Source organism: Argentina silus (assembly GCF_951799395.1).
Source record: "Argentina silus genome assembly, chromosome: 21".
NCBI lineage: Eukaryota > Metazoa > Chordata > Actinopteri > Argentiniformes > Argentinidae > Argentina > Argentina silus.
In genome coordinates, this window is record NC_139675.1 from 12,556,414 (window position 1) to 12,582,236 (window position 25,823).

Genomic DNA, 25,823 nt, shown 5'->3' on the forward strand with positions numbered 1-25,823 from the left:
GAGAGCCCTTCCCCTGTCCTCACGCGCTGACCCCCGCATTTATAACCCCACCAGCAGCCCCCCCTCACTCACCCCCAACCCCTGGCCCAGGCCTAGTCCGCTCCATCACCTCCTTGCCCCCCCCCCCCCCCCCCTCCGCCCATGTGCCAATGTGGTCACTCTACCGCTGAGAGGACTGCTCCTGTCTTGTCATCCCCCATCGTAGCCTGTCGAGAGGAGGGGATGGAGGGATGGAGGGATGGAGAGGGAGGTAGAGGAGGCATCTGCAGCGCTCCCACAAAGCGACGACTGTTGGAACGCTGACAGAAGCATCTGTCATCCCCTGCCTTCACACACACACACACACATCTGCTGTCCAAGGGCCTGACTCTCTATCTCTCCTTCTCTCTCTCTCTCCCTCCCTCCCTCTTTCGCTCTCTCCTCCTTTTCTCTCTCTATAGATCTCCCTCCCTCCCTCCCCCCCCCTCTCTCTCTGTACAGCTGCTTGCACTTTGAAGAGCTCTAGTACACCTCCCCTAGAGAAGTCCTGCCTTCTGCTGTAATTGTCTATATGCAAATTGGAAAACAATTTGTTCTTTAGATTATTTTTTTTAGAACTCCAGTTATCAAGACATAAATTGAATAATAGCACCATACGTTACTGATCCAAATGTGTCACTCGTTCGTTCCAGTCTGTGTCACACAGTACCTTTTGCACACTGTACATGAATGAAAGACAAACATTTTTGTCTTTAAATATCACTTGAACTCATGAACTCGAAAATAGAAAACACCAAGGCCTACTAATCAATCATAAAGAGATTTGGTCTCTTATTTGTCGTAGATCACCAGGTCATTGGCACGTGAAATAGTAACACTTCCTAAACAAAAATAGACCCCCCCAAACATGGCTCCAGTGTTAATGAAGAGACTGACCTGACTAGAGACTACTTTATCATTTTTCCAATGGCACCCCCGCACCCGCCCCCCCCACCCCCCATCCAGCTGAAGGGATGCCAGCACCAAAGGCAAGGGGAAGGATGCCAATCCATGGGCACGATTGACACAAACACACACACACACACACACGCACGCACACATGCACACACACACTACACCTACTTGTTCAAGGACATCATCGCTCACTGAACTCTAGGAAGGTGCCCTTCAGAGGACGCGACTCCGGCCTAGAGTACAGCTAACAGGTAAAACATACAGTATACTGTAAACCAGTAAAACATACAGTATACTGTAAACCAGTAAAACATACAGTGTACTGTTAGACCAGTAAAACATACAATAAACTGTTACACCAGTAAAACATACAGTATACTGTAAACCAGTAAAACATACAGTATACTGTTAGACCAGTAAAACATACAGTGTACTGTTAGACCAGTAAAACATACAGTGTACTGTTAGACCAGTAAAACATACAGTATACTGTAAACCAGTAAAACATACAGTGTACTGTTAGACTAGTAAAACATACAATAAACTGTTACACCAGTAAAACATACAGTATACTGTAAACCAGTAAAACATACAGTATACTGTTAGACCAGTAAAACATACAGTGTACTGTTAGACCAGTAAAACATACAGTGTACTGTTAGACCAGTAAAACATACAGTGTACTGTTAGACCAGTAAACCTTTTCAAAATGGTACACCACACAGCCACTGAAAGAAAGAGAGGAATACCCAGTCTCTGCATTTCTGAATAACCCATGTAATAATGAATATGTAATTGCACACGTTTTGAATGGTAATGTCATTTATTGTTTGTAGGGCTTTGCAGGCCCATTCAATACACTTTCATAAGACAAAGACCAACAAAGTTTTCATACATAATAATAAAATGCTTTAACACTGTGGGGGGGGGGGGGTCGTAGGTCTAGGAGGTGAGCAGTGTAAGAGCAGAAGGGAGAGAGGGAGGAAGGAGAGCAGCAATAGGACATCCAGCCCACGAGAGAAAGAAAGAAAGCGAGGGATGGGACTCTGTGCCAACACCTCGTCTGCCAGGGTGAAGGGTAGACACACATCGCTCCATCTCTGCGTCCCTCCCTCCTTCCATCCCTCCATCCCTGGCCCCCACCAGGCCTGTGTCTGAACAAGAACCCCACTGAGCTGGCCTGGGTCCAACACCGAGGTCTCTCACCCGACAGGCTGGGCAGGGGTCCTGGATGCTCCTGTGTGCTATTCCTGGGCCTGCACCATGGCTCCTCTCATCCTCCTCTCCTCTCATCCTCCTCTCACCCTCCTCTCCCCAATCCCCCTCTCTGGGACCACAGGGCTGACGGGCCTGTCCTTCACATTCATCAGTATCTTCTCCCATTGTCTTTCACACACACACACACACACACACACACATACACACACACACGCGCACACACACACACACACATACAACCACTCACCTAGGTCACCTTCATACACTCCAGCAGCCCGCTGTGTTCATTCTGTGGTAGAGGTAACAGTGTCAGTGTCAGAAGACGTATTGGCCTGTAGTCATTGTACCATTGCTATTGTTGCGCAAATATTCAATTCTCCAAGATAAGACATTTTTGTTGACTTAGTCTTACCTTTTCTTTGTTCCTGAATGAAAAAGAAAAAAAAGAAAAATTCACAAGATAAAACATTCAAAGGAGGATAGACACACACACATAACAGCACTAGTGACTGTGGTACTAACTGCCAATGCCAATGTGATCTTCACCAGTAGAGGACGCTGAATACCAGCACATCACATAATAATAATCAGTTCCAGTACTTTAAGTGCAAGACTAGGATTTCCCCACTAGATGTCGTCGTTCTGTAAGACATGGACAGTGGAAGGCCAACTTAACTACTGTTTGCTATGTAGCCAGCTACTGTTAACTACTCTACATTTCCCCGCACAAACTAAATAAGAAATAGGAATGTAACTTGTTTTCCAGCCCTAGAACTTCAAATGTCCATACTATTTATTCCCTCTGCTACACCTCGCCTGTTTTTTTTGTTATCTTTCTCAGTGATTTCAGAGCATTTCGGTTGCTCAGTTTTATGTCGAGTCACCTTTCAGTCACTGACTGTCGTGTTGGACGAAGTCGTTCCTATGCAGTGAAACTGAAAGTAGCTTTAGTTTGACAAACTATATTTCTTTCAAGGGTAGCTTTAGCGTACTGGAGTTCAACTTCTTACCTTTGGAAAGTAATATCTAAATGAGTTCAATAAATCAGAGTAACTTCCTCAACGCCGGATATAGAACAACAGCTCCATATAACAGGTGACAAAAGATGTCAACAACTCTGTGTGGAAATGAAACAGCTTAGCCACTTTACCTTGAGCTACTTTAACAACATTTCATAACGGTGTGACAACCAGTATATTGAGACAATTTATCAATAAAATGTCACCTTCTTAAACGTTGGTTTTCATACCAAGTCTGTGAGGAGTGTGTGAGTGAGTGGTGCAGGTTGGTTCCAGTCGGCTACCTACCGCAGCATCAGTACCAAGGAAATGCACTTGCGCAGTTATCGTAAACTTACCTCCACTCACGGAGCCGACTAGTAGGTGTGCCGTATCATGTACTTCATCCAATGAATTGGTAATGCATCTCAAAATAAAATAAAAAAGTAAATCAAAGCCGCAAATACGAGGCGTTTGATGGCATTCGGCACATAAAAACACCTTCATATGGGTTATAGAAAAAAGTTTTTTTTTTGTTCAAGACAGCGCGCCCCCTATTCTCGTGCTATTATGGTACAATCCATTACCGTGCTGCGCGGGAGTAGGAAAACGTGTGCAGATTGCTTACGAATAGGACAACTCTGTTTTGGTAAGCGTTTTATATTTTATACGTGTTGCTAAATATCATTTTAAGTGAGAACAATAACAACATGCATGCAGTTTTATCCAGGCTTTGATTTTGTGAATTATCGTATTATAAAGTCGAGGTCATAGTGAGGGAAGACAGATTGGCCGCATGTTGTCACACGGAAAAATTAGTAAGTAAGTGTAAACAAAATGTTGGGCATAGCTACGTTTGGACGAGTGTCAATACGTTTATGTTACGTCCACAACGTAACACGATATTGATTTGCTTTGCGGGAAAATCAGGATTCATGATTGAGAAATATTCGTCCACGTTTCTGTTTTGTGTGCTATAGTGCATGGATGGATATGCTGGGGGAGGGGTCAGCGGTTTACACACCCACACTGACATTGCATTAGTAGAATCATGCAGGAGGCACCCCGATCACTTTATACAATGTCTTTTATTACCACAATCAGTATATTAAACATACAGTTCTAAAAAAAAGAATGAGATGCTGCTCTTTCTGTGTACAATAGCAACATCAATAACAGCAACAAAAGTCATGACATTATGTCTTTGCATCCCGTTTTGGGTTTACAAGTTGAAGTTAGTATTTTTGTATAATGATATACCTCCTGTGTCATGCTTCCACAGTGTGCCATAAGAAGTGTGACGATGGCTCAGGGTTTCAAACCTGGTGACTTGATCTTTGCCAAGATGAAGGGCTACCCTCACTGGCCTGCCAGAGTAAGTCAATGCACAGCCATGTCCACAACGTAAACTGATCAGTTCATCATATCATGGAATTTGTATGATTCGTCTGTCTCTCTCCTTCTCCCCCCTCTCCCAGATTGACGATTACGCTGATGGAGCGGTGAAGCCGGCCAACATGAAATTTCCTATCTTCTTTTTTGGTACCCATGAAACGTAAGTAGCTAGATCCCCCTCTGCTCTGACTCTTCAGTACTGTCCATTGGTATTGTACTCTACTATGGACTGTTCTGTACTGTAATGTGTGTTTCTTGTTGTATGTTCTTCATATAAAACACATCCAGTGTGTTCCAGGTACACATTGTCTGCTTATTGTAGGTCTGCACAGACAGATTCAATTCTTGATTCTTATTTAATCCCCTATGAGTCTCAGTGCAGCCTAAGATCCTGAGGCAGGGCCCTTCTGGCTGTTCTGGAGTCTAGACTGAAGACAAAAGGTGACTGTGTCTTTGCCATTAGGGCCCCTAGACTCTGGAACGACCTGCCTGAGGATATTAGACCTGCAAGATCAGTATTCTCTTTTAAATCTCTTCTTAAACCTCATTTTCATAGACTAGCCTTTAATTGATGCTGCTCTTGTTCTTTTTAATGTGTCTGCTTCTACATATATATATGTATATATGTGTGTATATGTATGTATATATATATATGTATATATCTACATCTACATATATTTTAGTTTTTATTTGCATATCTGTTTTATCTATTTGTAAAGCACTTTGTAACATTGTAAAAAGGTGCTCTATAAATAAAGTTTATTATTAAAGTTCATTATTATTTTATTTCCCTCTGCTGATCCAGAGCCTTCCTGGGGCCCAAAGACATCTACCCCTACGCGGCCAACAAAGACAAATACGGCAAGCCCAACAAGCGGAAGGGCTTTAACGAAGGGCTGTGGGAGGTGGAGAACAACCCCAAGGTTGAGCTGGATGGACCCAAGGTACTGGAGGCCCTAGATGTTTCTTCCGGTGTTTCTCTTGGAAGTGACTTATGATAACCAAAACAGTACTGGAACTAAGTGTGTGGTTGTCACCCTAGCCCTTAAATACTGGCAAACTGTTAGGCTGTGCCGGTTGGTTGCAGGCATAAGGAGGAAGAGGGTGTCGTTCTGGTTGATACCTTTTTAATTTATTAAGAGATTTGTCCATAATTGTCCATTGTCTGTACAACATACATTGTACATTTCACAGAATCTCTCTCAGAGTTCATGAAATAACTTCACCAGTTCATAGGCAGTAAACATGTCCATGTTCAGTTATTCCACACAAGATTACCTTTCAACGATCATACAATGCATTATAAAGCAACATAACAAAGACAATCATATCATACAATAATCTTGAGTTGATCCTAACACACTGGAATGTCACATCAGTATTGTGTGTTTTGGGGAAAAGGGGTTTCCAACATAATCTTTGTGTTCACTATTGTGTGTTGACCTCAGGGGTTGACCTCCTTTGTTAGGGTCGCACTCTGGTCAATTTAGGGTCAGGATTGACTATATTGGGTTCATATCTTCCCACCACTGGTGGGTCTGGCCGATCACAAGGCCTTTTTCCCTTTAGGGGGGATTAAGACCTTACCAATTCATATCTATATTATCCATGAGTGGAAAGGCATCTCTGGGTCTGGTTAAGATCCACCCTTGTTCTGTGTGGGGTGGAGGGTGTTTAGAAGTAGAAGTGTCCTGTCTAACACATGGTCCAGGTCAGATTTGTTGACTTCCACTAAAGGCTATGGTTAGACGCGTGGGTAAGGTAATCTGATCCTAGAACAGTGTTTAGTTTCGATATCTGCAACAAGTGTTTTGTTTTCTCAGTGTTGTCTTGGTGTCTTTGATTCCTAGATGTACCCCTCAGAGGCGATGACTGAGAAGGACTCGGACAGCAACCAGGAAGGCGACGAGGACGGAGATGAGAAGAGGAAAAAAGTAGGTCTTTGTTCTGCTTCCACGTCCTGCCGTGTGATTCACTTGTAGACCAATCGGTGAGAAGAATACTGACCGAGCGGCTAACCTCACTTTCTCTACCGCATGTTTCCAGTACATTGAGATGCTAAGTGCTACTGTGCTTTTTGTCTTTGTCTGCTCATGTCTCTTCTTTTGCTAACATGTGTTGTGTACCTATAGGACCCTTAGCCGACCCTACATTGACAATGAATTGGCGGATGTTAGTGGGGTTATTATTATTTATTTTTTATGATCTATTTTGTTGGGAATGAAGTGCTTGAATACAGGTGTTTTTGGCAATGCTGAAATTCCAGACCGGTTCACCCAAAGAACTCTCCGGAAACAAAAAGGACAGGCCCCAACCTCTCTCGAACCCCAAAGACTAGTGGTCATTTTGGCCCCCACTAACCCCCCATTCCCTGGTCCCCCTTTCTATGTGTTTGGTGTAACCCAGGTGTCGAGCAGTGAGGCTGGACAGGTGGATGATGAGGAAGAAAAGGAGGAGGAGGAGGAGGAGGAGGAGGAAGGAGGAGGAGGGGGCATGGAGGTCTCTGAACAGGGGCCTGAGGGCCAGGATGTACGTACTTTGCAATGCATGATGGGATAGGTGGCCTCCCACCTAGGGAAAGCATGTGGCACCTGGTGGTTTTTTTACGTTGGTTGTTTGTTTCTGTCAGAACTGTTTTTGTACTGATGACGGCTTGCGTTACGCAAAGCCACAAAGTGACGGGTTGGGTTTTACCGTGGGTGGTTACCGTGTCCTCTTTCTGTTCAGTCGCTGGTACCTGGTTTTGCTGTTGGTGATGGTATTCTAATATGACTGGTTTTGGGGAATAGTGTTTTGAGCTTTGCCACACACCATCATAGGAGAGGTCCAGGCCCAGGATATGTGTGTGTTTGTGGGGGGGGGGGGGTTCTCCTCTTGAAGTGAACGGTGAGAGGGTAGATGAGAGGCTTGTTTGTCTTGCAGTCTGTGGAGGAGGATAGCTGTAGTCACTCGAGTGGACACGTGTTGCGATTGTAGCCATGAAAGAACCACCGTTTTCTTCATTTTGCACAAACTTTGAACGTTGACGTTCACCAGGAAAAACTAGTTAAATTGGGTATGTGCAAAATGGAACTTAGCATGCCCCCCCCCTCCCCACTCCCCACTCCATCCCACGTCCCTAAACGTTCGATATGCCTTGTTACTGATTCAACATCGGCATATATACCAGCTGTACACCTTCTTCCTTATCAACCCTGTCTTCAAATTTCTAGGGTGATTCTGCGGCTTTGCGAGCATACTTCACAAACATGTCCGCTTCTGTGTGTTTTATCAGTTGAATCAATTTGTCTTTTGTTTATTTTTGCATGGCTTTCTATATGCTTTGGAGAAAGGTAAGTTTTCTTCTGGGTTTTTTTTGTACACAAATGACTGACCGTTTACTTGAAGAACATTAAAGTATGTTGTGTTGATGCACCATCAGAATGACCTATGGAATGACAGTGCCACTGTACTGTATAGTGTATAGTGTGTGGGTGTAGTACAACAGTTGTCCACTAGATGGGGCTCACTTAGCTGCCCCATGTCTTTGACGGCATGAGCAGTGTTGTGGTGGAATTCATGAAATTCAAATGTTTTATTTTCCCTAGGACCCCACACAAAAAGAATCCACAGATACTCCAAAGCCCAAGAGAGGAAGAAAGAAAAAGGTGTCTCAGTGAATTATGAACTTCATACGTTCATGGGTGAATCTAGAAATACTCCAGCAGTTTACTCCAACTTTTACTTGTTTCAAATGGAACTCAACGTTTTTTGGTTCATTTCTTTTGTTTGTTTGACAGAGTGAAACTGAGCAGGACTCAGAGAAAGATGAGGCTCCGGCCAGCCCTACAAGTCCTCCAGGTAGAGTGTGTGTCTGTGTGTCTGTCTGTCTGTCTATGTGCGCGTGTGTGTCCGTGTGTACCATAATTGTGTGTGTCATTTTACACATATCATTATTCTGTCACTAGAATGTTGCTAGTGTTGCAAGGCCCTTCTGTTGCACAATACCACACAAGCTCTTTGGGTGGGTGGATGTGTGCTAAACAGCAGGTATTGGTATAGGTTCTGGTATTGGTATAGGTTCTGGTATTGGTATATGTTCCTTGTCAAATACAGCCTTGGCAATGCAACACATCTGGTCTGTATGAGCTGTCATTGCTCTCATGTCTGGATGGAGGACAGATGTTCTAATGGCTGATGAGAGCTCACAAGTCTGAACTAATTTACAACCTCGAAACCATGTAGATCCTTTGAACTGGTTTCATTGTGTGTGTGTGTGTGTGTGTGTGTGTGTGTGTGTGTGTGTGTGTGTGTGTCCAGGTGGAGAAGGACCCAAGCGGCGAGGCAGGAAGCCCAAGGCTGAGAAGATGCTCTTGCTCCAGCAGCAGGACCCTCACGGCTCAGGCAGCGAAATGTACTGTCACACATGACACACACACTCTAGTTGACACACACACTCTTCATATTTTTACATATTTGCCACTTATAGACACATGTTGGTGTACAAAAACACCCCACATCTTCCTCAATAGTTGCTGCTTCGTGAGTCTTACAGTATACAAGGGTTTACAGCCATCAAGATAACATTCACACACAGTCAAATATCTGGATCCATAGATAACCATTATTCAAAAAAGATGATAGAAATCTGATGTATTGAACTTCCTTCGGGAAACAAATGGAGCCTCAACACCCAACTGGCACTCATTGGTTTTCCTCTCCTCCTCTTGTTCTCTCCTCCTCCTGTTCTCTCCTCCTCCTGTTCTCTCCTCCTCCTCCTCCTCCTCCTCCAGGGACACTGCCGAGGCGGAGAGAAAGAGAAAGAGGACGCCGGAGGACAAGTCCAAAAGAGGAGGAGAGGAGGAGAAGAGGCCGGACGGGAGGAGGAAGAAGGAGGAGAGCAAAGCAAAGGAGTCGGAGGGGGGGAAGGAGCCCGAGGCCAAACGGAGGAGAAACGCCAAAGAGGAGAGCTCCTCCGACTCGGAGAACGAGGAGGCAAGGGCCGCCGTCCTCGATCTAGAACAAACTAGAACGGATCTAGATCTATGACTAGACCTAGATACGTTCAAAACCAATGTTCACTGGCAGGAATTCGGAAAAGTGGGACATTTAAGTTCTCAGGGGACCAGTAGGACAAACATACAAGGCTGGAGTCTTTTTGCACTTACTTTACCACTTGATGCTAGTCTTTACTGCTAAGGCTTGAATGCTAACTGCTCTTGTCAGAGCTTGTATGAGCTCTGGTGGTCTGTACAGTGGCATGACGAGATGGAAGCAATTAGTCACGTATATCTGAAGCTGTCGTATGGTTCTCTGGTTTTGACATTTCGTGTGAAGGAGACCCCGTCACGAGTCTGGGAGGGTTAGAAAAGCTCCATTCATCACTTATGGGGTGTCGTAACACACGGTGTCAAGCTGTCAAAACCGGCTCAGTGTGTGTATCAAGTAAGAGTGTCTTTTTTTTTCCCGCCTTTTTCCTTGTCCAATGAACAGAAGAGTAAGGGGCGAAAGCGGCAGCAGACCGCGGCCGAGACGGAACGACGCAAACAAGACGAGACGAAAGAGTAAGCGCGCGCACACACACACACACACACACACACACACACACACACACACAGAGACCCCCCCAACAGTAGTAGAGCATGCCATTGAGTCTCTACTACTGTACATACACAGACCGTAACGTTTGTCCTCCTTCTTATTCTCTTCTCTTCGAATTACCGCTTTTATATTGTTACAACCTCCAACAGAAACCACAGAGCTACTGGACTGTATTCTTGAACAATTGGAAGTGTGTGTGTGTGTGTGTGTGTGTGTGTGTGTGTGTGTGTGTGTGTGTGTGTGTGTGTGTGTGTGTGCGCCTGCAAAATATTTTTTTATGTTTTTTTTTTTCTCCTTCAGGCAAAACAAAGAAGATGGAAAGAAAGGGGAGGAGAGGAAAGGCGAGAAGAAAAAAGGTGAGTTGTGGTTTTCTCCGATACGGTTGTAATGTGAAGTCTTATGTTAAATCTGCTGCGAATTGAATGGCCCACCACTTTGTTTACAGGACGATAAGCGCGTTGTTATTCCGGCTTGTAAAAGCAACCGACAAACTAGTTAACTGTTGTTTACACACCTCCTGTCCATAACTATATATGTACTCCCTATCAGCCTAAACTCATGTCGATTGACAGTAAACTGGTTACTTTTTACTCTTGTGTGTTTTCCACATTGTTTACCAGGAATAGTGGGCCAGCCAATTCCCACAGCTTCCATGGTCCAAACCCATGGCTGCTAACTGTAATTAATTGAACCTTGATAGCCATTCAATTCAATGTCACACACACTGAGGGGGATTTCATCGTGCCCTTGTTTTTTTTATATTTCCTACACAGAAATATCCACAGAATCGCGACTGCAAAGACTGCACGGCGAAATCAAAATATCTCTGAAGATTGACAACCCGGTGAGTGCTAATCTGAAGACGCGATAACCCTGAGGGCCGTTCGTCGAGTCAAGGTCACTTAACACCCTCCATTTTTCGAGAAGAGCCTTTGAAATCGTCTTGGGGGTGTTAGCTGGGAGATGACTTAATGACAGTGAGCTTGCTTCCTCAGGGCTGAAGGCTTTTGACTGAAACCAGAGACCTTGTGAGGGTATTACAAGGATTAAGACGGGTCTAGGAACGTTACATTGAACAGAGGATGACGCCTTGTGTTTTTTTCTGGGTAGGCTTACGTAGCTCTTCTTTAGGGAAGCCACTAATCATCATTTCTTTTGTGAGGCTTTGCTGTCCTGGGACGGCATTTGAACCATTTATCGGATGGCGCTTTGATTGAGGGAGAGCATAGTTGTGGAGAGTTTACCTGAAGCCATCCTCTGCCTTTTTCTGGGTGATATTTTACTCTCAAAAAGCACAAATTAACAGTTTCCGTCTCTGGTAGCTGTCTCTTCAAATTGTGAGCACATGTAGAAACACCACAGTTAATGTCTGACACTGCAAGTCCATTTCGGGGGGGTTATATTATTATTATTATTATTATTATTAGGGAGGATGTTGTTGTTTGGAACATTGAACTGAATTTCGCCTCGGTGACCAGAGGGGGCAGATTTCCAACAGACTTACGCACAGCTCCTTTAAGATCTCAGCCATTATGCACAATATAAAAGCTGTCCAGCGATCTTGAAATGTCTCTCTGTCTCTCTGTCTCTCCCTCTCTCTCTCTGTCTCTCCCTCTCTCTCTCTCTCTCTCTCTCTGTCTCTCTCTCTCTCTCTCTCTCTCTCTGTCTCTCTCTCTCTCTCTCTCTCTGTCTCTCTCTCCCTCTCTCTCTCTCTAGGATGTGAAGAAGTGTCTAGTGGCGCTGGAGGAGCTGGGGTCACTGCAGGTCACCACTCAGCACCTGCAGAAACACAGTGAGCTCATAGCTACACTGAAGAAGGTATGAAGTTACTGACCTGCCTGCCCCTGCTGCCCCCACTGATGTAGAGAGAGTGGGTGCGTGTGGGTGTGCACATGCACATGCACGTGCATACTTTTACATACATCAATGTGTGTGCGTATGAGTTTATATGTGGGTGCACACTTTTATGTGTATGTTTTATACTTTTATATATTTTTGTGTGTGTGTGTACGTCTCAGATCCGCAGGTTCAAGGCCAGCCAGGACATCATGGACAAGGCTACCATGCTGTATAACAAGTTCAAGAGCATGTTCCTGGTGGGGGAAGGTGACACGGTGCTGAGCCAGGTCCTCAACAAGTCTCTGGCCGAGCAGAAGCTGTACGAGGAGGCCAAGAAAGGAGCGCTGAAGAAGGCGGAGCAGGCCAGGGAACACACCACAGGTACTGTACAGCCTTCCTTTTTACATTTACGGCATTTAGCCAGACGCCTTTGTCCAAAGCGACTTACAACAAATGCATTTGTTTAAGTAAGTGAATCATCTATCGAAAAGACATCATAAGATAAAGTAATCAATACTCAGACCAGGGGCTATTGGCAGTCACAATGCTCCCTTCCTCCCTTCACCCCCCCCCCCCCCCCACCACCACCACCACCCTAATAGCAATACAACAACTGTCCTGATGAAAACTATAAAATGGAAGACATAAACAAACAAAAGACAAATATACAATTCCTACTCACATACCCACCCCACCTCCCGCCCCCCAGACATGGGAGATCATGAATTCCAATTAGAATGGACAGGCTGGAAAGCTCCACTAAAAGCAACATTCCATCACTGTCAGATTGGATGTTCTGTTCGGTGCGTATGTGCAGTCCAGTACATCTGGGTCTGACAGGGGAACACTAAGCAGAGCAGTCTAAACATGCTGTTTTATCATGTAAATCGTAAAGCGGTTATTCCCTGAGAAAGGGAGTGAAGAAGATATTCTCTTTAGGCTGTAAGTACCGTCACTTGAGATAAGCCCCCCCCCCCCCCCCCCCAAACCTCTTTTACTGAATCATTGTTAGTCATTCATTCAATGTCTCATAACCCATCAGGCGTCGTCCCGTTTAATCATTTTAAGAAAGAGCGTCTTTCACGTCACGTCATCGTATCTCGTAGCCTTTCATCGTAATCCGTTTCTCCGCACTTGTGGCGATGTCGGTTAAGTATGACACAATGCAGCCCACGGGAGACGTTTGACCGCCGCGTTCTATTCCGCGTACGTTCACATCTGCCACCGCAGTCGCCGCTTCCTGAGGGCGCTCCCTCCGCGTTAACGTGATCAGGAAATCGGTGACACGACTGCGGTGTCCACGCGTTAGCGGTAACACAGATGATGAGTCGTTCTGTGAGACTGTGCTATTGCAGAGAGAAAGGCATCCCAAATGATCGGGTCCTGGCCTGAGCTTATGCCATCACATGCCCCTGCAAACCCCTCCAAGAGATATGACCCTGCTTAAGGACGCTAAACCTGAAAAGATACAGAGGGATTCTGTTGGTCTGTGAATGGTGGATTATGCTGGCTAACAAAAAGGGGTGTGTGTGTGTGTCTGTGTGTGTCTGTGTGTGTCTTGCTCGCTCCAGATAACAAGCTGACAAATGGTGACTCCAGCCCTGAGGATAAGAAGCAGGAGGCAGAAAGAGAAAAGACTGCAGAAGAGGCTTCTGGGGGAGATACCAACAGGTCAGACTGATAACCAGACAGACTGACAGATGGGCAGTAAGGTTGTCTGGGCTTCCTCAGGACAAGACAGAGCTAACAGTTCAGTGAAGTTTAGAATAGCATGTTTAGAATAGCTACCCCCATGTTTGAACAAAGCAAGCTGTGGGATTTCTTTGTTTTATTCCTATGGGAATGCTGCCACATGATTGAGAGACATTTTAATTTTTCATGGAAAAGATATCAAATCCCAAATCCCTTTTATCAGTATGGAATCTGTAGATCTCCTAAATTGAATCATAATCCTCAACTTCTGTGGGAATGCTACATTTTGGGAATGCTACCTGCCACATTTTTGGAACAAACCTTTTTTTCCAGATAAGGATCCCCCTCACATTCTTTTCTCGGTGTCTGCCATGACAGGGACCTGTACTGTACTGTACTGTACTGTAAACAAAACAACAAGTATGAACAAGCCTGTGTAGCTACATGGAGCCCTGGTTGCATCCCTGTTCCCAATGAGATGAAATGTCTCCTCCTAGCCTCATGGCTCCCAGGAATGGCTGCAATCGGATCTGCTCCTCCTCAACTTTGCTATTTACTTACTGTTTTGCTACTTATTCTTGCCTTTTGTATTATTATATTATATTGTATTACTGGTTGTTGATTGCTGCCGACTGTTGAGCGAGGAGCAAGATCCCAAAGCGTTTCACTCTTGTCAATTACGGCTGTATGCGATGTACGTGACAAATAGAAATGTATTTGATTGGTCGCGTAAAGTTGCACCCCGCGTTTGTGACGACTTGTTCTTCTACTCGCAGTGCGGCGAAAACCACAGAGGAGTCTACCTGAGGATGAAGAACACGCGTCTGAATTCTGAGCTGAAGGGATGTTTCTGCTGCTGTTACAAGTACTGATCCAGACCGGCTTGGCACTCACCAACGACCAAGGTGTCTCGTCCAAACTCACCCCTGTAGAGGTCCTGCCACTAGAGTCCTGAGTAGTGTTCAGGAGGACGTAACGCCCTGAATGGTGCAGATAGAAATAGAGCAAAACAACATGTATCACTCTAGATTTATTACTCTTTTCAGAAAGGCAAGTTTTATATACTGTGTATTTCTAGCTGAGCGTAGCACAACGTAGTGCCCTGCTGAACGCAAACCCTACAGGTGCATCTGAGGATGGTTGTTTCTTGGTTTGCACACCCAAGTTAGCTGAAATCCTGTGGGGTGATGTCTGTCCATAAATAGTCATACTTATTTTAGATTTAGATTTTAGCTACTGTATCAAAAGTTCTGTCCACTGTTTGTTTTTAAATTGATTCATTGTAGTCCAATATAAATCAACCCCCAATGCACACTATGGTGTTGATACACATTCAAAATATTGTCAGCTTTTATTAAAAAATTTATTTTGTTGAATCTCACAAACATGTACTTATGATGTTTGAGAGGTTTGTGTCAAAGATCAGTCAGTAAAGAAGCTGTAACAATTCTGTTTTAACTATATATTTTTTTTAAAAGTCACCTCTATCGAGAATTTTACATTCCAAGAGATTCACTTCAATTCATATCTCTCAAGTAGGTTAGATGGGTAGTTTGAGTAAGTACTTTGTTACTGGTAGAGAGGTCAGAGTATGAATGATGTGTGATAGTTTAGAACATTTACTCATTTTGAAATACATACTGACCAATATTACTCCTAGAGAAGATGTACATATTTTAACCTACTGTTGCACAGAAAGGAAATGCTACTTGTTAGTTTGCCAAAGTTTATTTTGCCAAGAAAGTGCTTTTTTCTTTTTCACCCATGTTGAAGTGTTTTTAAGTTGTCCATTTTACTGACATTGATGTAAATAAGAGTATTTTTGGGCCTGTTTGAAAACCCGTTTCTGCCTCCGATAATAAAGCTATGATTCAATAATAAACAATCCTTGTTCTCTGTCATTTTAGTCAATAAGATGCAAGGGAAGATGCATTAGCAGGTATGATACATATTGTAGCCAGCACAACAGGTAGAACATGTTTGAACACAAAGGGTATGGTAAGCCTCGGTGTGTTGCTACTTGCTACACCATAGAAATGTACAATAGGACACTCAGTTTATTGCATGAAAATGTATTTAGAATATATTTAAGCTTGGCATAATACGATGGCTCCACTCTGTAGAGCCCCCTTAAACAGCCACAACATACCCTATAGCCCATGACTTATCAAACCTGGGTGGAGGCTGGGAGTGGTTGGTGGTGGGTGGGATGACCACACAAAACGTACTGTACTGTACTCTCATAGCCAGTATAAACATGTCACCACTGTTGATGCTATGGAGAAGCGTAAACCTGGCTACTATTAAGCATTAACCTTGAACATGTGATTATGTTTGTGCATACGTGTGAACCACCTGTCCTGACAGACAGCTGTGCCCTGCCTGAACGCATTATAAAATGCATTATCATTCATATGAACTTCCATTTGAACGTTTCAACATGAGATCGAACTGAACGTTATCAACAACTTAAACAACATTTTCAATGTGAGCTTTTCAATCCAAGGTAAATATATAATATATTCCATTTATCTTTATACAGCATATATAATACACTCCAATAGGAAGTACATGCAACAAATGCTTTATTAACAAAAACAAACATTTTCAACGTGAACTTAAAACTTCAGTCCACGAAAGATTAACATACTGTAGCAAAAATAAGTGACAAAAAAAATATATACAAAATTAAATTATTTCCCAACTGATTTTTTGCAGAAACACTTCCCAATGTGCCAATACTATACTGCACAGCAGTAAATGGGAGTAGCGTGAGGGTGACCATGGCTAAGCTCAGTTAAATACTCCAGGATCCACGTAGGGATAGGCCTCAAAGTCTCCTAGCTTGTTTCCTTCAATGTCGTAGTGAAGCATCCGGAAACACTGGTCACAATAGAGGCAGGGGTCATTGGGGGCAAACGGGTCATTGGTGGTTAACCATCTGGAGAGAGAAGAGACAGGAAAAGGTACGTTAACCACACCACTCAATTGAAGGAAGTTGGAATGGTGAATCCTGCTACTATTGTAGTACGTCCCAATTCTCCAACCTTTTCCCTGAAGTATGGACTTGTGGACTATCCTCACGAGTTTAAAATGGAGTGGATTGGTGTACTGTAAGAGCCCATGTATACGAGTGTACACTTCGGGAAGAGAGTGTGGAATTGTGGGAGCAGAGTTCGATTTCAAGTTCGATTTCTACACACCTGCTGATGTAAAGGTGACAGACGGAGCACTTCCGGGTCACGACCTGGTGCTTGTGTGTGAGGAGCGGGAACAGCTTCTTGTCCAGGCAGTCGTCCTTATGGGCCAGTCTGGAGAAAGGCAGAGAGAGAGAAAGATAAAGGGTGAGAGAAAGAAAGAAAGAGACATGCCCACGTCAGATACGTGCTGAAGAGAGCCCAACCAGGAATCCACTACCCGAGCCTGGCCAAGCACGCTGGTCTTTCTTCAGATGTCCAAACCCAAATATATGACATTCATCAGGCCTGTCCTAGAACAAGCAGGCAGGTCTCCGAAAGCATCTGATTCCACAAAGACATGGAAGGCCTTCAGAGAAGATGCTGCCGTACTACCGGAATACTCTATGACACATTCCCCAGGCTGGAGGCAAGAAGAGACGAGGTCACAAGACGTGAGGTCACTCGTCTATTGAAGGAGGGGACCCACCCACGACTCAAGGCTCTGACCACAACCCCAAACCACTAGAACCTTCCAAATTGGATTTCATTAATTCCATAACTTTTTGGGATAAGTAAACACATATAAGTAAACAAGATTACAACAGAATGGTCCTCATTATATAAAGAACATCTAATTTCATACTTTTATGCTTTGTTTTCTATAATAAACTTGAACTTGAGAGAGAGAAAGACATCAAGACCCCAGCGTTGTATGTCAAATGGAGATCTTCTGAGAAAGTTGTCACACTGCTATACCACAGAAACCAACTTTCAGGCATGGTTACTGGGCTTGAGACAGAAGCAATCTGGACAGAGGAGTCATGAAAGGGTTTGGTATTCGGCTTTCTGAACGTACATCATCAAATCAGTCACAGAGGGATTTAAACAGCTGGTCCATACAGACATCCTGAAACCTCTCTAGGCTCTTTGTCGTCATGTGAGGGAAGTGATTTAAGTTAAGTTATCTTGAAGGTCTCTGCTCCTGTGTAATTTGAAACCCATCACGTCACCCCCCCCCCCCTCACACACACACACACACACACACACACACACAAAGGAGCGTCTCTGACCTGATGTCGGTGATGATGACGAGGTGTTCACAGTCCCCCTGGTGGGTGTAGTAGTAGGGGTAGCCCACCTTCACCTGCAGGTCAGAGAACAGAGTGTCCTCCATCTTGGCCTGCCTGAACGAGGGGAAGTTGTGGGTCTTCGCCCACTCGATGGTCGTCCTGGAACATAAGCACAAGAGAGATTTTTGTTATTCTTACTTATGACGACAGTCGTTTCTGTAGAGAGGGCACTGAAAGAGGAACATTGTCGTGAACACCTGTGCCTCAAAAATATTGATCATTCAGCAGTTATTCATCCATCATGAATATTGGTGATCCCATTGATATGAAACATCTCTTTGACAATCGAGTTGTCGAGTTGTGTCCCGAAAATGGGCCGGAATCAAACATTTGCACATTAACCTTTCTGTGCTCACCTTGGGGAAACGAGTCAATAACTCTTTGGTATTTCATGTGAACTTGTGATCTAAGCAGCAGAAAACTCATTGGGTGAGGAGAATGGAGAGGAATGTGGTTGAGGGCGCATAGAGAGACTACTATTTGAAGCCAGATGGCGTGATTGAGTGCAGTGGTAGATTACAAGTTGGGTTTGACATTTCACAAGCCAAAACAAATGGATGGTGGCAAATGGCACACATAAATGTCTTTCTATTGAGTACACTACTGTACCTCCTCCCAAGGTTTCGCCACTGGGCTCAGGCAGGCATCTATTGTGTGTGTGTGTGTGTGTGTGTGTGTGTGTGTGTGTGTGTGTGTGTGTGTGTGTGTGTGTGTGTGAATTCCATGATGGCCAGTGTTCAAGACCATCTTGAGTCGTCCAACTAGTATCCACATTTTTATTGGATAGAGATAGTGAAGAGGGACAGGAGAATAAGGAGGAGAGGGTATGTCAGCAGGGCATGGGCCGGATTCTAACCCATGGGCATGTGTGTGCACTCTAGGGCGTGGTTCTAGACCTCTGGAGCACCCCAGGACACACAGCAACGCCATGTTGAAGACGCAGCAGCGTCAAGGCAACGACCAACAACAGAGAGTTCCGCGCACAGATTGGCCTCATCAGCCATCTGCCCGCTCACCATACTCACATCTTAATGTAAATGTGCTATGGTCTTCATCAGCCCATGATGGATGGACAAACTTGTGTGTGTGTGTGTATGTGTGTGTGTGTGTGTGGGATATCGCAAGCTTAATGCAATGTTCTACCCCCACCCAATATTTCCAGTCTCCATCTCCCGCCCACAAAGCTGTATGACTTATTCTATTGTCGTTTAATGGTGAAGCCAACAGGATCATTTGGAGGTGAAAACCAAATGAATGCTACTCTGAACTCAAGGTGAAACGACAGTTTAAGTCTCTCAAGTGGCATTTCACTCAGAAATTAGTAAAATGCTGCCTTTAACCCATAGGAGTGGTTGCTCAAGGAGAAAGGAGATGAGTCCGCTGGGCATCAATGAGCTTTTATGGCACTTACTGACTAATGTCCCGGCACTCTGGGAAGCGCATGTCGTTGTAGAAGATTCCCTCAAAGTAGAAGAAGGCCGATTTGTAGTGATCCTGAAACAGAGCAATATAAGGTTCATCACCACCAACACAAAAGATCAACTGATCATTGCAATACCCTGGTAAAGTGGAAAGTCACTGGAGACACCCAAAGAAGTGTGCAACGCTGTAAAACTGACATGATAATGCCGATATTTGGCTGTGAAACTTGATCCGACTGTAATAAAATTGACCAGTGTGAAAAACTGTGCAGGTTAGAAGATTTATTTTAAAAAGTAGATTTTCAGCTATATTGATTTTCAGCTATATAGTGGTCACGTTAGTCAAGTTACTTGTGCTAGTATGATCACGCTAAATAAAATGGCTAAAATAGCTATATTTACAAGTCTCCTATGGAGCTTACAATACAAACTTGCTACCTTTTGTCTCCAGACAGCTTTGTTGTCATGGTATTCCTTGATTAGGATGCAATCACTTTACCGGCGTATTAAAAAGGCTTATTCGTAGATAGGATGTTAATGAGTATGGCTCAAAACAAGTCAATCAATGAACAGGTTTCTATAGATTAACTGGAACAAAAGGACACCAAAAAGACAAGGCTTCAGATGATCACTACAAATTCTGCTTTAGAGGGACAAGTTGAAGAGTAATGTTAACATGAAATCCCTGAGGGTGACAACTCTTGGTTGAGTAGATGTGTGTGTGTGTGTGTGTGTGACCTTGCTGATGAAGTCTCCAGCCATGTCAGGGGTGTTGCTTAACTCTCCAAAGACCTGCAGGTCGCTGATACAGCAGATAGCATCCCTCAGGTCAGACAGTTTATGAGACCCCAGCATCTGAAGCGTCATGTGAGGCCTCACATACCTAAACTGAGGAAGACAAGAGAGGGGGCCAGACATTAGTCAGCAAAAAGATACAGGAGGGGGGGGGGGGTTAAAGAAGTAAAAGCAGCACCTACTCTTTCGTAAATAGCAGGATAGAGAACGTTGATACTCAGAATAATCTCTCCCTCAGGAACCAGGTTAGCAGGGTCTTCTGGCCTCTTACCCACCGCTAGTCTCTCCTGGAATTCACACACACACACACACACACACACACGTTGGTCGAGCAGTTAGTTCTCTGAGCTCTATGGAAGCCGTGGTGTGTCATGCAAGTTGTGACCGGCCAAAGGTAACAGGTTAGCACTGACCAGTTCATCTGCGTAGTGGTCGTGTCTGCATATCTTATCTATCTTCAAGGAGCCTCCGTAGTCCTGTCTCTTCTTCCTCTGTCTGTTGACACATAACCCAGACAAACACAAGCTGTCATGTATATGTGAGGTATCATGTTACATAATTAGTGGGGATCGCTTGCGCGCGCACACACACACACACACACACACACACACACACACACACACACACACACACACACACACACACACACACACACTTCTTACATCAGTGTTTTGAGAGTGGCGTTCGGAGGGACTTTGTCCGTCTCAGGAGGCTCATCTTCAGGGTGACAGCGGAGAGAGTCGAGGCTGGGGGGAATAAGGAGGAAAATAAAGCGATAGCAAAATGCATTGTTGGTTTGCAATGCATGAATCAATTCAGCTCTTACCATATTAAAATATTCAACGTAGCTCACTACAAGAAACAATTGATCGTTAATCAGCTCATACACAACTCAAATGGACAACTTTTATGGGCAATCCCTGACGGCTTTCAATTTTAGGCTACCTGCAGATGGCTTTTAGTTCATCCAACGTCTCAGTTGCGATTCCCATCTCCTTTGCAAACTCTGCATCTTGGGTCTCTTCGTCTTTTTCTGCGTAAGAGTAATCTATTGGTGTCAGTTGCTCCAGCCATGCGGTTCTAAAAGACCCTATGTGAAATGCTTTGGTGTTTATATCTTGATATTCATAAACGGGGATGTTTTCGTTCGTTTTGGAGCTGCCGGCCGCCGCCATGTTGAAACAACGTCATATATTTCAATGAACGCTGGGAAATGTAGTGCCAGGAGGGAAACCTTAAAAGGCATAGGGTGTGGCCTTGTGACATGTAGGTGGGTCCTTGATGACGGAGCGCTGGAGGGCTGATGTAGTCTTTTATAAAGGTTATTAGTGTGTATACCCGGTATTCAGAATCTGTTTGAAGACCAACCCAGACCAAGAGATTTTACTGATTCTGAGAGAGAGTGTATTTTATATATTTTGAATAATTTTTTTAGCTGTATTTTATTTTTTCATTTGTTTTATATTCGTTCAAGTTCATGTAACATGACTCAAGTGGAGAATGGAGACCTCAAAAGGGTAGGCTAAAATTAAGTTTATTATTTTATCCTACATTAAATGTATTGTGTTTTACAGTAACATTTCTGTAATACCAAAATGGGTTAGTTGGAGTTGAATGCACCAGCCTCTAGAACAGCCAAGCATCTTTAAATCTGATGATAGCTGCGGGCAGTTCATCCCAGCATATGCGATTGGATTGGGATGGGTCGCATGAAGATGTCAGTTTACTGTAGTTATCAGTTAGCCTATGTTTGTCATTGCCAACAGTAAACAATGTGGGATTGCATAATTCAACTGTGTCAATGCTTCCAAATATTTCATAAATGTGCCAGGTGTGTGATGGAACCCAAATATCTCCGCATTTTAATGTGATGGGTATACAAATCTATGCTGTAGCGTACTGTACAGTAGGCGACTTATTATTTCACTGATTTCTTTACCAATTGTTTTGCATTAGTCATTTTTTTCGGGTTTAGAATGCAAACGGTAACTATGTTGTGTTTATGCGACAGTCTCAAGTTACCAAATTGACTGAGGAGGAAAGTGAAGAGAGAGTAATCGAAAGTGAGGTGAGAATCTAAGGGATTCTATGAAAATGTGTAGTGATTTCTTTCTTTACAATTGTGTCACAAGGTGGTGTATACAAGTTCTTTGGATTCAAGTTTAAGGCAAAGAATGTCATAACAGTCCTTGGTTTAGGAGACAAGAATTGAGAATGAAAACCTGAGAAACTCATTAGCCTACATGGGCCTGATATAGCAAGTGTCAATTAGTCAACCAATGGAAATCAATGTATGAATGAATTAGTCTCACCTGTGACAACTGGCCGACAGTAAGATGGCGTTATCTTAAATGTTGGATAATTTAAGACTACCCGTTTTCACTGCACAAAGACGCAGTTATGGAGTCCGACCTAGAAGACTTTGATCAACTGAGTTTTTCTGACTTTCAGGTAGACCTTAAGGACCCATTCATCAAGACACCAATGTGAGTATACAGCACAGCCACTGCGTTTCCATGGGTCCCCTCTCTTAAACGAGTTTGCGTTCAAATGAGTTAACAGTTGTGCGATATTTTCACTGATAAAAGGTTTATCGCTGGTGCAGACAGACGTATTCTTCTCCGTGGTAATATCGCTGCTGTGACTTTATAAGAGCAGTGTCATCTATGAATCTAGGAGGCCATAGAGGAGATTCCAAGAGAACCATATGATTTTTTTTTTCCTCACGGGATAGATATACAGAAATATACACGCATACATGTATTATTATTAATTTTATATTATTATTATTTGTTTTAACATGGTCCATTATGGTATATTTTTGGTATTATTTCTGTTGTACATAAGATATTTTTCATTATAATTGGTATCTTAAGATTTCTTTTTTAATTCCACCCCTCAGATGCTCCAAGCCCATCCCACCTCTCTCGATATACCACCCCCTCTTGATTTTCTTGCGCCATGTGATTTTCAATTGTGCTGTGATGTCTCACTTCGTTCCTGAAACTTGCAACTCTTAGAGCCTGCACAAATTTGAAGCTAAAAATTCTTCTTTTTGCTAAGAGTATGATTATATTGGCGCCCCGCTGGTGGAATGAGCTTCCCATTGCTGTCATGACTGCAGAGTCACTACCAATCTTCCGCCGTAGATTGAAGACCCATCTCTTCAGGCTATATCTTAACTGTCCCTCCTAAAGACCTCTTCGTACCCACTACCCCCCCTGTACACGTTTCTCTCCTGTAAATAAATTAAAACAAATACAAATAAATAAATCTTCCTTTCTTCTAGCATTGTGACTGCCCCTGGTCCTAATTTTTCTTATGATGACTGATGGATAGATGATTCACTTACTTAGTCAAATGTATTTGTAAGTCGCTTTGGATAAAGGCGTCTGCTAAATGCCGTAAAATATTGATTATTGGTTGTCCGTCAGATACGAAGTCAGACACATGGGGACAATACCAAAACAGATGTTCTATTGCTTCGGTTTCCTCACTACAAAATCCGTATAGTGGCGATTGTTCAATATGGTGAGCATTATTTTGGTTGCAATCATTTTATACGGTATGAAAAAAGCGTCGTGATGAATCAGTAGTTTTATATATTGATCCATAAACCAGATGCCATGGGATAGGAACGTCAAATATCTGTTCCCAGTTATCTTCTATTCTATATGGCGCAGGATATAAGTGTTTTTGACCTTAAATTAAAATGGTATACTGATCGATTTATACTAATCTTTTTCAGCCTTTTGTGATTGTTTTTATGAGGCAAACTAAGTCCTTTTCCAATTTTCCTCTTCCAATTTTGTGGCAAGGCTGCCATCAGTTATTGTAATTTTGGACTGAGCATGCAGTTCCATATACTTTTAAAGGCTGTTTATCTGACATAATATTTTCATCCTTCATAATATCATTGACAATTATTCCGTTATGATTTTTTTTTTTTTCCAGAAACGTTTTTTTTTTTCTTCAAAAGTATATTTGAGTTGAACCAGATTATTTGATGTTTGCTCTGCGCTGTGTGACATGTTGCTGGATTATCTAACTCCATGTCTGCTAGTACTCCTTGACTCACCCATCAGTTATACTCCAGATCAGGGCTCCAGGGTGCGACCATTTGACTTCGCTGTGCGAGTAAAAAAAATGTTGGTCGCACCAGGTGCAAGCTGCAAAAACTGTCAGTGCTCATTAGCCTACATAATGTTTTTATAACGCAACAGGTTTGATATTCATTCAGCCCTGTCATTTCGTTCTAATACCAACCTTAAAGCCTATGAGTGATGCTACGCGTAAAGTTATACATTCAACTGTTTACTAGACCTCAGTGTTGAAGTCGTTCCACTATCAGTTTAACTGCAGTAGCTTGGTGCTAGTTAAACTAAATTCAAATCCTAGTAGTTTTTTCCAGTAGTTTACTAGTTGTTTTTTTTTTTTTTTTTTTTTTGCCATGTAGCGGTTTAGTAAGATACTGTCACTACTCGCTACATTTGAAACCATTCTCATTAAACTATTATGCCCTTGTACTGGTTCAATATGGAGGACCAAACCTGCCATATTCACATATAAATGAATACACACATTGTATACAGAAACTAATAAATAAATGGGTAAAAAATCAGAATGTGTAAGGAAATACAGAAAAGTAATTTATGTATTTTGACTATTCTTTTTTGTTTACAAATATGTATGTATTTAATTGTTAGTGTATTTCTTCATTCGTTCACACCATCTATTTAATTAATTAATTAATGTCTGTATTTCCTCCAATATGATGAGGTGTCAATCAAACGTCAGTGGGTGGTCTGGTATCTAACACGCCATTGGCTGATCAATGTCACGTACAGTACTCGATTACATTAGCTCAGTTGTGTTCACTGTGAAGGCTACTGCGATACAGCAACAATCTCCTAGTTTGTGGCGAAATTAAACGAATTATTCAGTTGTAACGTGAACAGTAAACACCTCCTAACCTACTAGTAGCAGGTTAAAATCAACCATACTTATGATGAATGAAAGCAGTTAGAATTCCCACCGTATGGTTGATTTGAACCTTATTGGGCCTACTAGTAGGCGCCTATTTGTTGACGTTACATTTGATGAGATGATTGTTGCTGCATTGTGTGTCCAGACGGTTTGTTTCCGGAAGGCTATGATAAAAAAATATATATATCTAGCTCCCACAACTCTGTAGCTTACCAGTCCACATAACAAGTTCCCCCCTTGGAAAAATAAAGTTCCATCAATCATTCAGAATCTCCTGCTAGTTTGATTCTTCTGCCTGGATAATGCATTGTCACGCCCACTGACTCCCCACTGTCATATTGGAGGAATAAATAAATAAAAATAAATGAATGAAGAAATAATTGAATGCATACAGATATGCAGACACAAATAAATATATGAATACAAAGTGTATTTATTTCCTAAGGCATTTTCATATGTACGCACTCATTTATTATGTATTATAGTGAACGGCGAGGTTGAGTAGCTTGCACTAAACGGGTATCGAAGGCATGAAAACCGGCCGCTAGCTATCCAACACCAACAGAGTTAACTCGCTTGGTGGAGATGCTAACATTTAAGTAACCCAGATGAACCTCGTGAACCAACGTCTCTGTTTATTTTATAAGGTCGTCTGAG

General features: G+C 43.1%; 2 protein-coding genes across 3 annotated transcripts; one reads left to right on the forward strand and one right to left on the reverse strand.

The window, feature by feature from the left end:
* Positions 1-3,744: 3,744 nt before the first annotated feature.
* Positions 3,745-15,592, forward strand: psip1a (PC4 and SFRS1 interacting protein 1a). 2 transcript variants are annotated; one of them, XM_083693041.1, is made up of 17 exons: positions 3,745-3,798; positions 4,432-4,524; positions 4,628-4,704; positions 5,350-5,488; positions 6,395-6,478; positions 6,951-7,073; positions 8,132-8,191; positions 8,324-8,384; positions 8,844-8,937; positions 9,317-9,518; positions 10,017-10,087; positions 10,425-10,480; positions 10,898-10,968; positions 11,841-11,942; positions 12,143-12,344; positions 13,535-13,634; positions 14,432-15,592. In XM_083693041.1, exons 2-17 carry the CDS (start codon positions 4,453-4,455, stop codon positions 14,460-14,462), a joined length of 1,545 nt encoding a protein of 514 aa, XP_083549167.1. In that variant the 5' UTR covers positions 3,745-3,798; positions 4,432-4,452; the 3' UTR covers positions 14,463-15,592. The 2 variants fall into 2 exon arrangements, with proteins under 2 accessions (XP_083549167.1, XP_083549168.1); XM_083693042.1 differs by lacking the exon at positions 6,951-7,073 and having other exon boundaries at positions 14,432-15,591.
* A 631-nt stretch (positions 15,593-16,223) lies between these two features.
* On the reverse strand, positions 16,224-21,355 carry snapc3 (small nuclear RNA activating complex, polypeptide 3; the record flags this gene model as incomplete). The annotated part of the gene is made up of 9 exons (XM_083693045.1): positions 16,224-16,596; positions 16,859-16,966; positions 17,905-18,063; positions 19,376-19,458; positions 20,124-20,273; positions 20,363-20,467; positions 20,594-20,675; positions 20,843-20,926; positions 21,126-21,355. The coding sequence occupies 9 exons, from the start codon at positions 21,353-21,355 to the stop codon at positions 16,449-16,451; spliced, it is 1,149 nt and encodes a 382-aa protein (XP_083549171.1). The 3' UTR covers positions 16,224-16,448.
* Positions 21,356-25,823: the final 4,468 nt, after the last annotated feature.

Excerpts from the sequence above, each read along its gene's own strand:
- psip1a (XM_083693041.1), top strand. The coding sequence starts at position 4,453 with ATGGCTCAGGGTTTCAAACCTGGTGACTTGATCTTTGCCAAGATGAAG. Across the intron at positions 8,385-8,843 it reads CAGCCCTACAAGTCCTCCAG|GTGGAGAAGGACCCAAGCGG; the intron begins GTAGAGTGTGTG and ends GTGTGTGTCCAG. Across the intron at positions 10,481-10,897 it reads GAAAGGCGAGAAGAAAAAAG|AAATATCCACAGAATCGCGA; the intron begins GTGAGTTGTGGT and ends TTTCCTACACAG.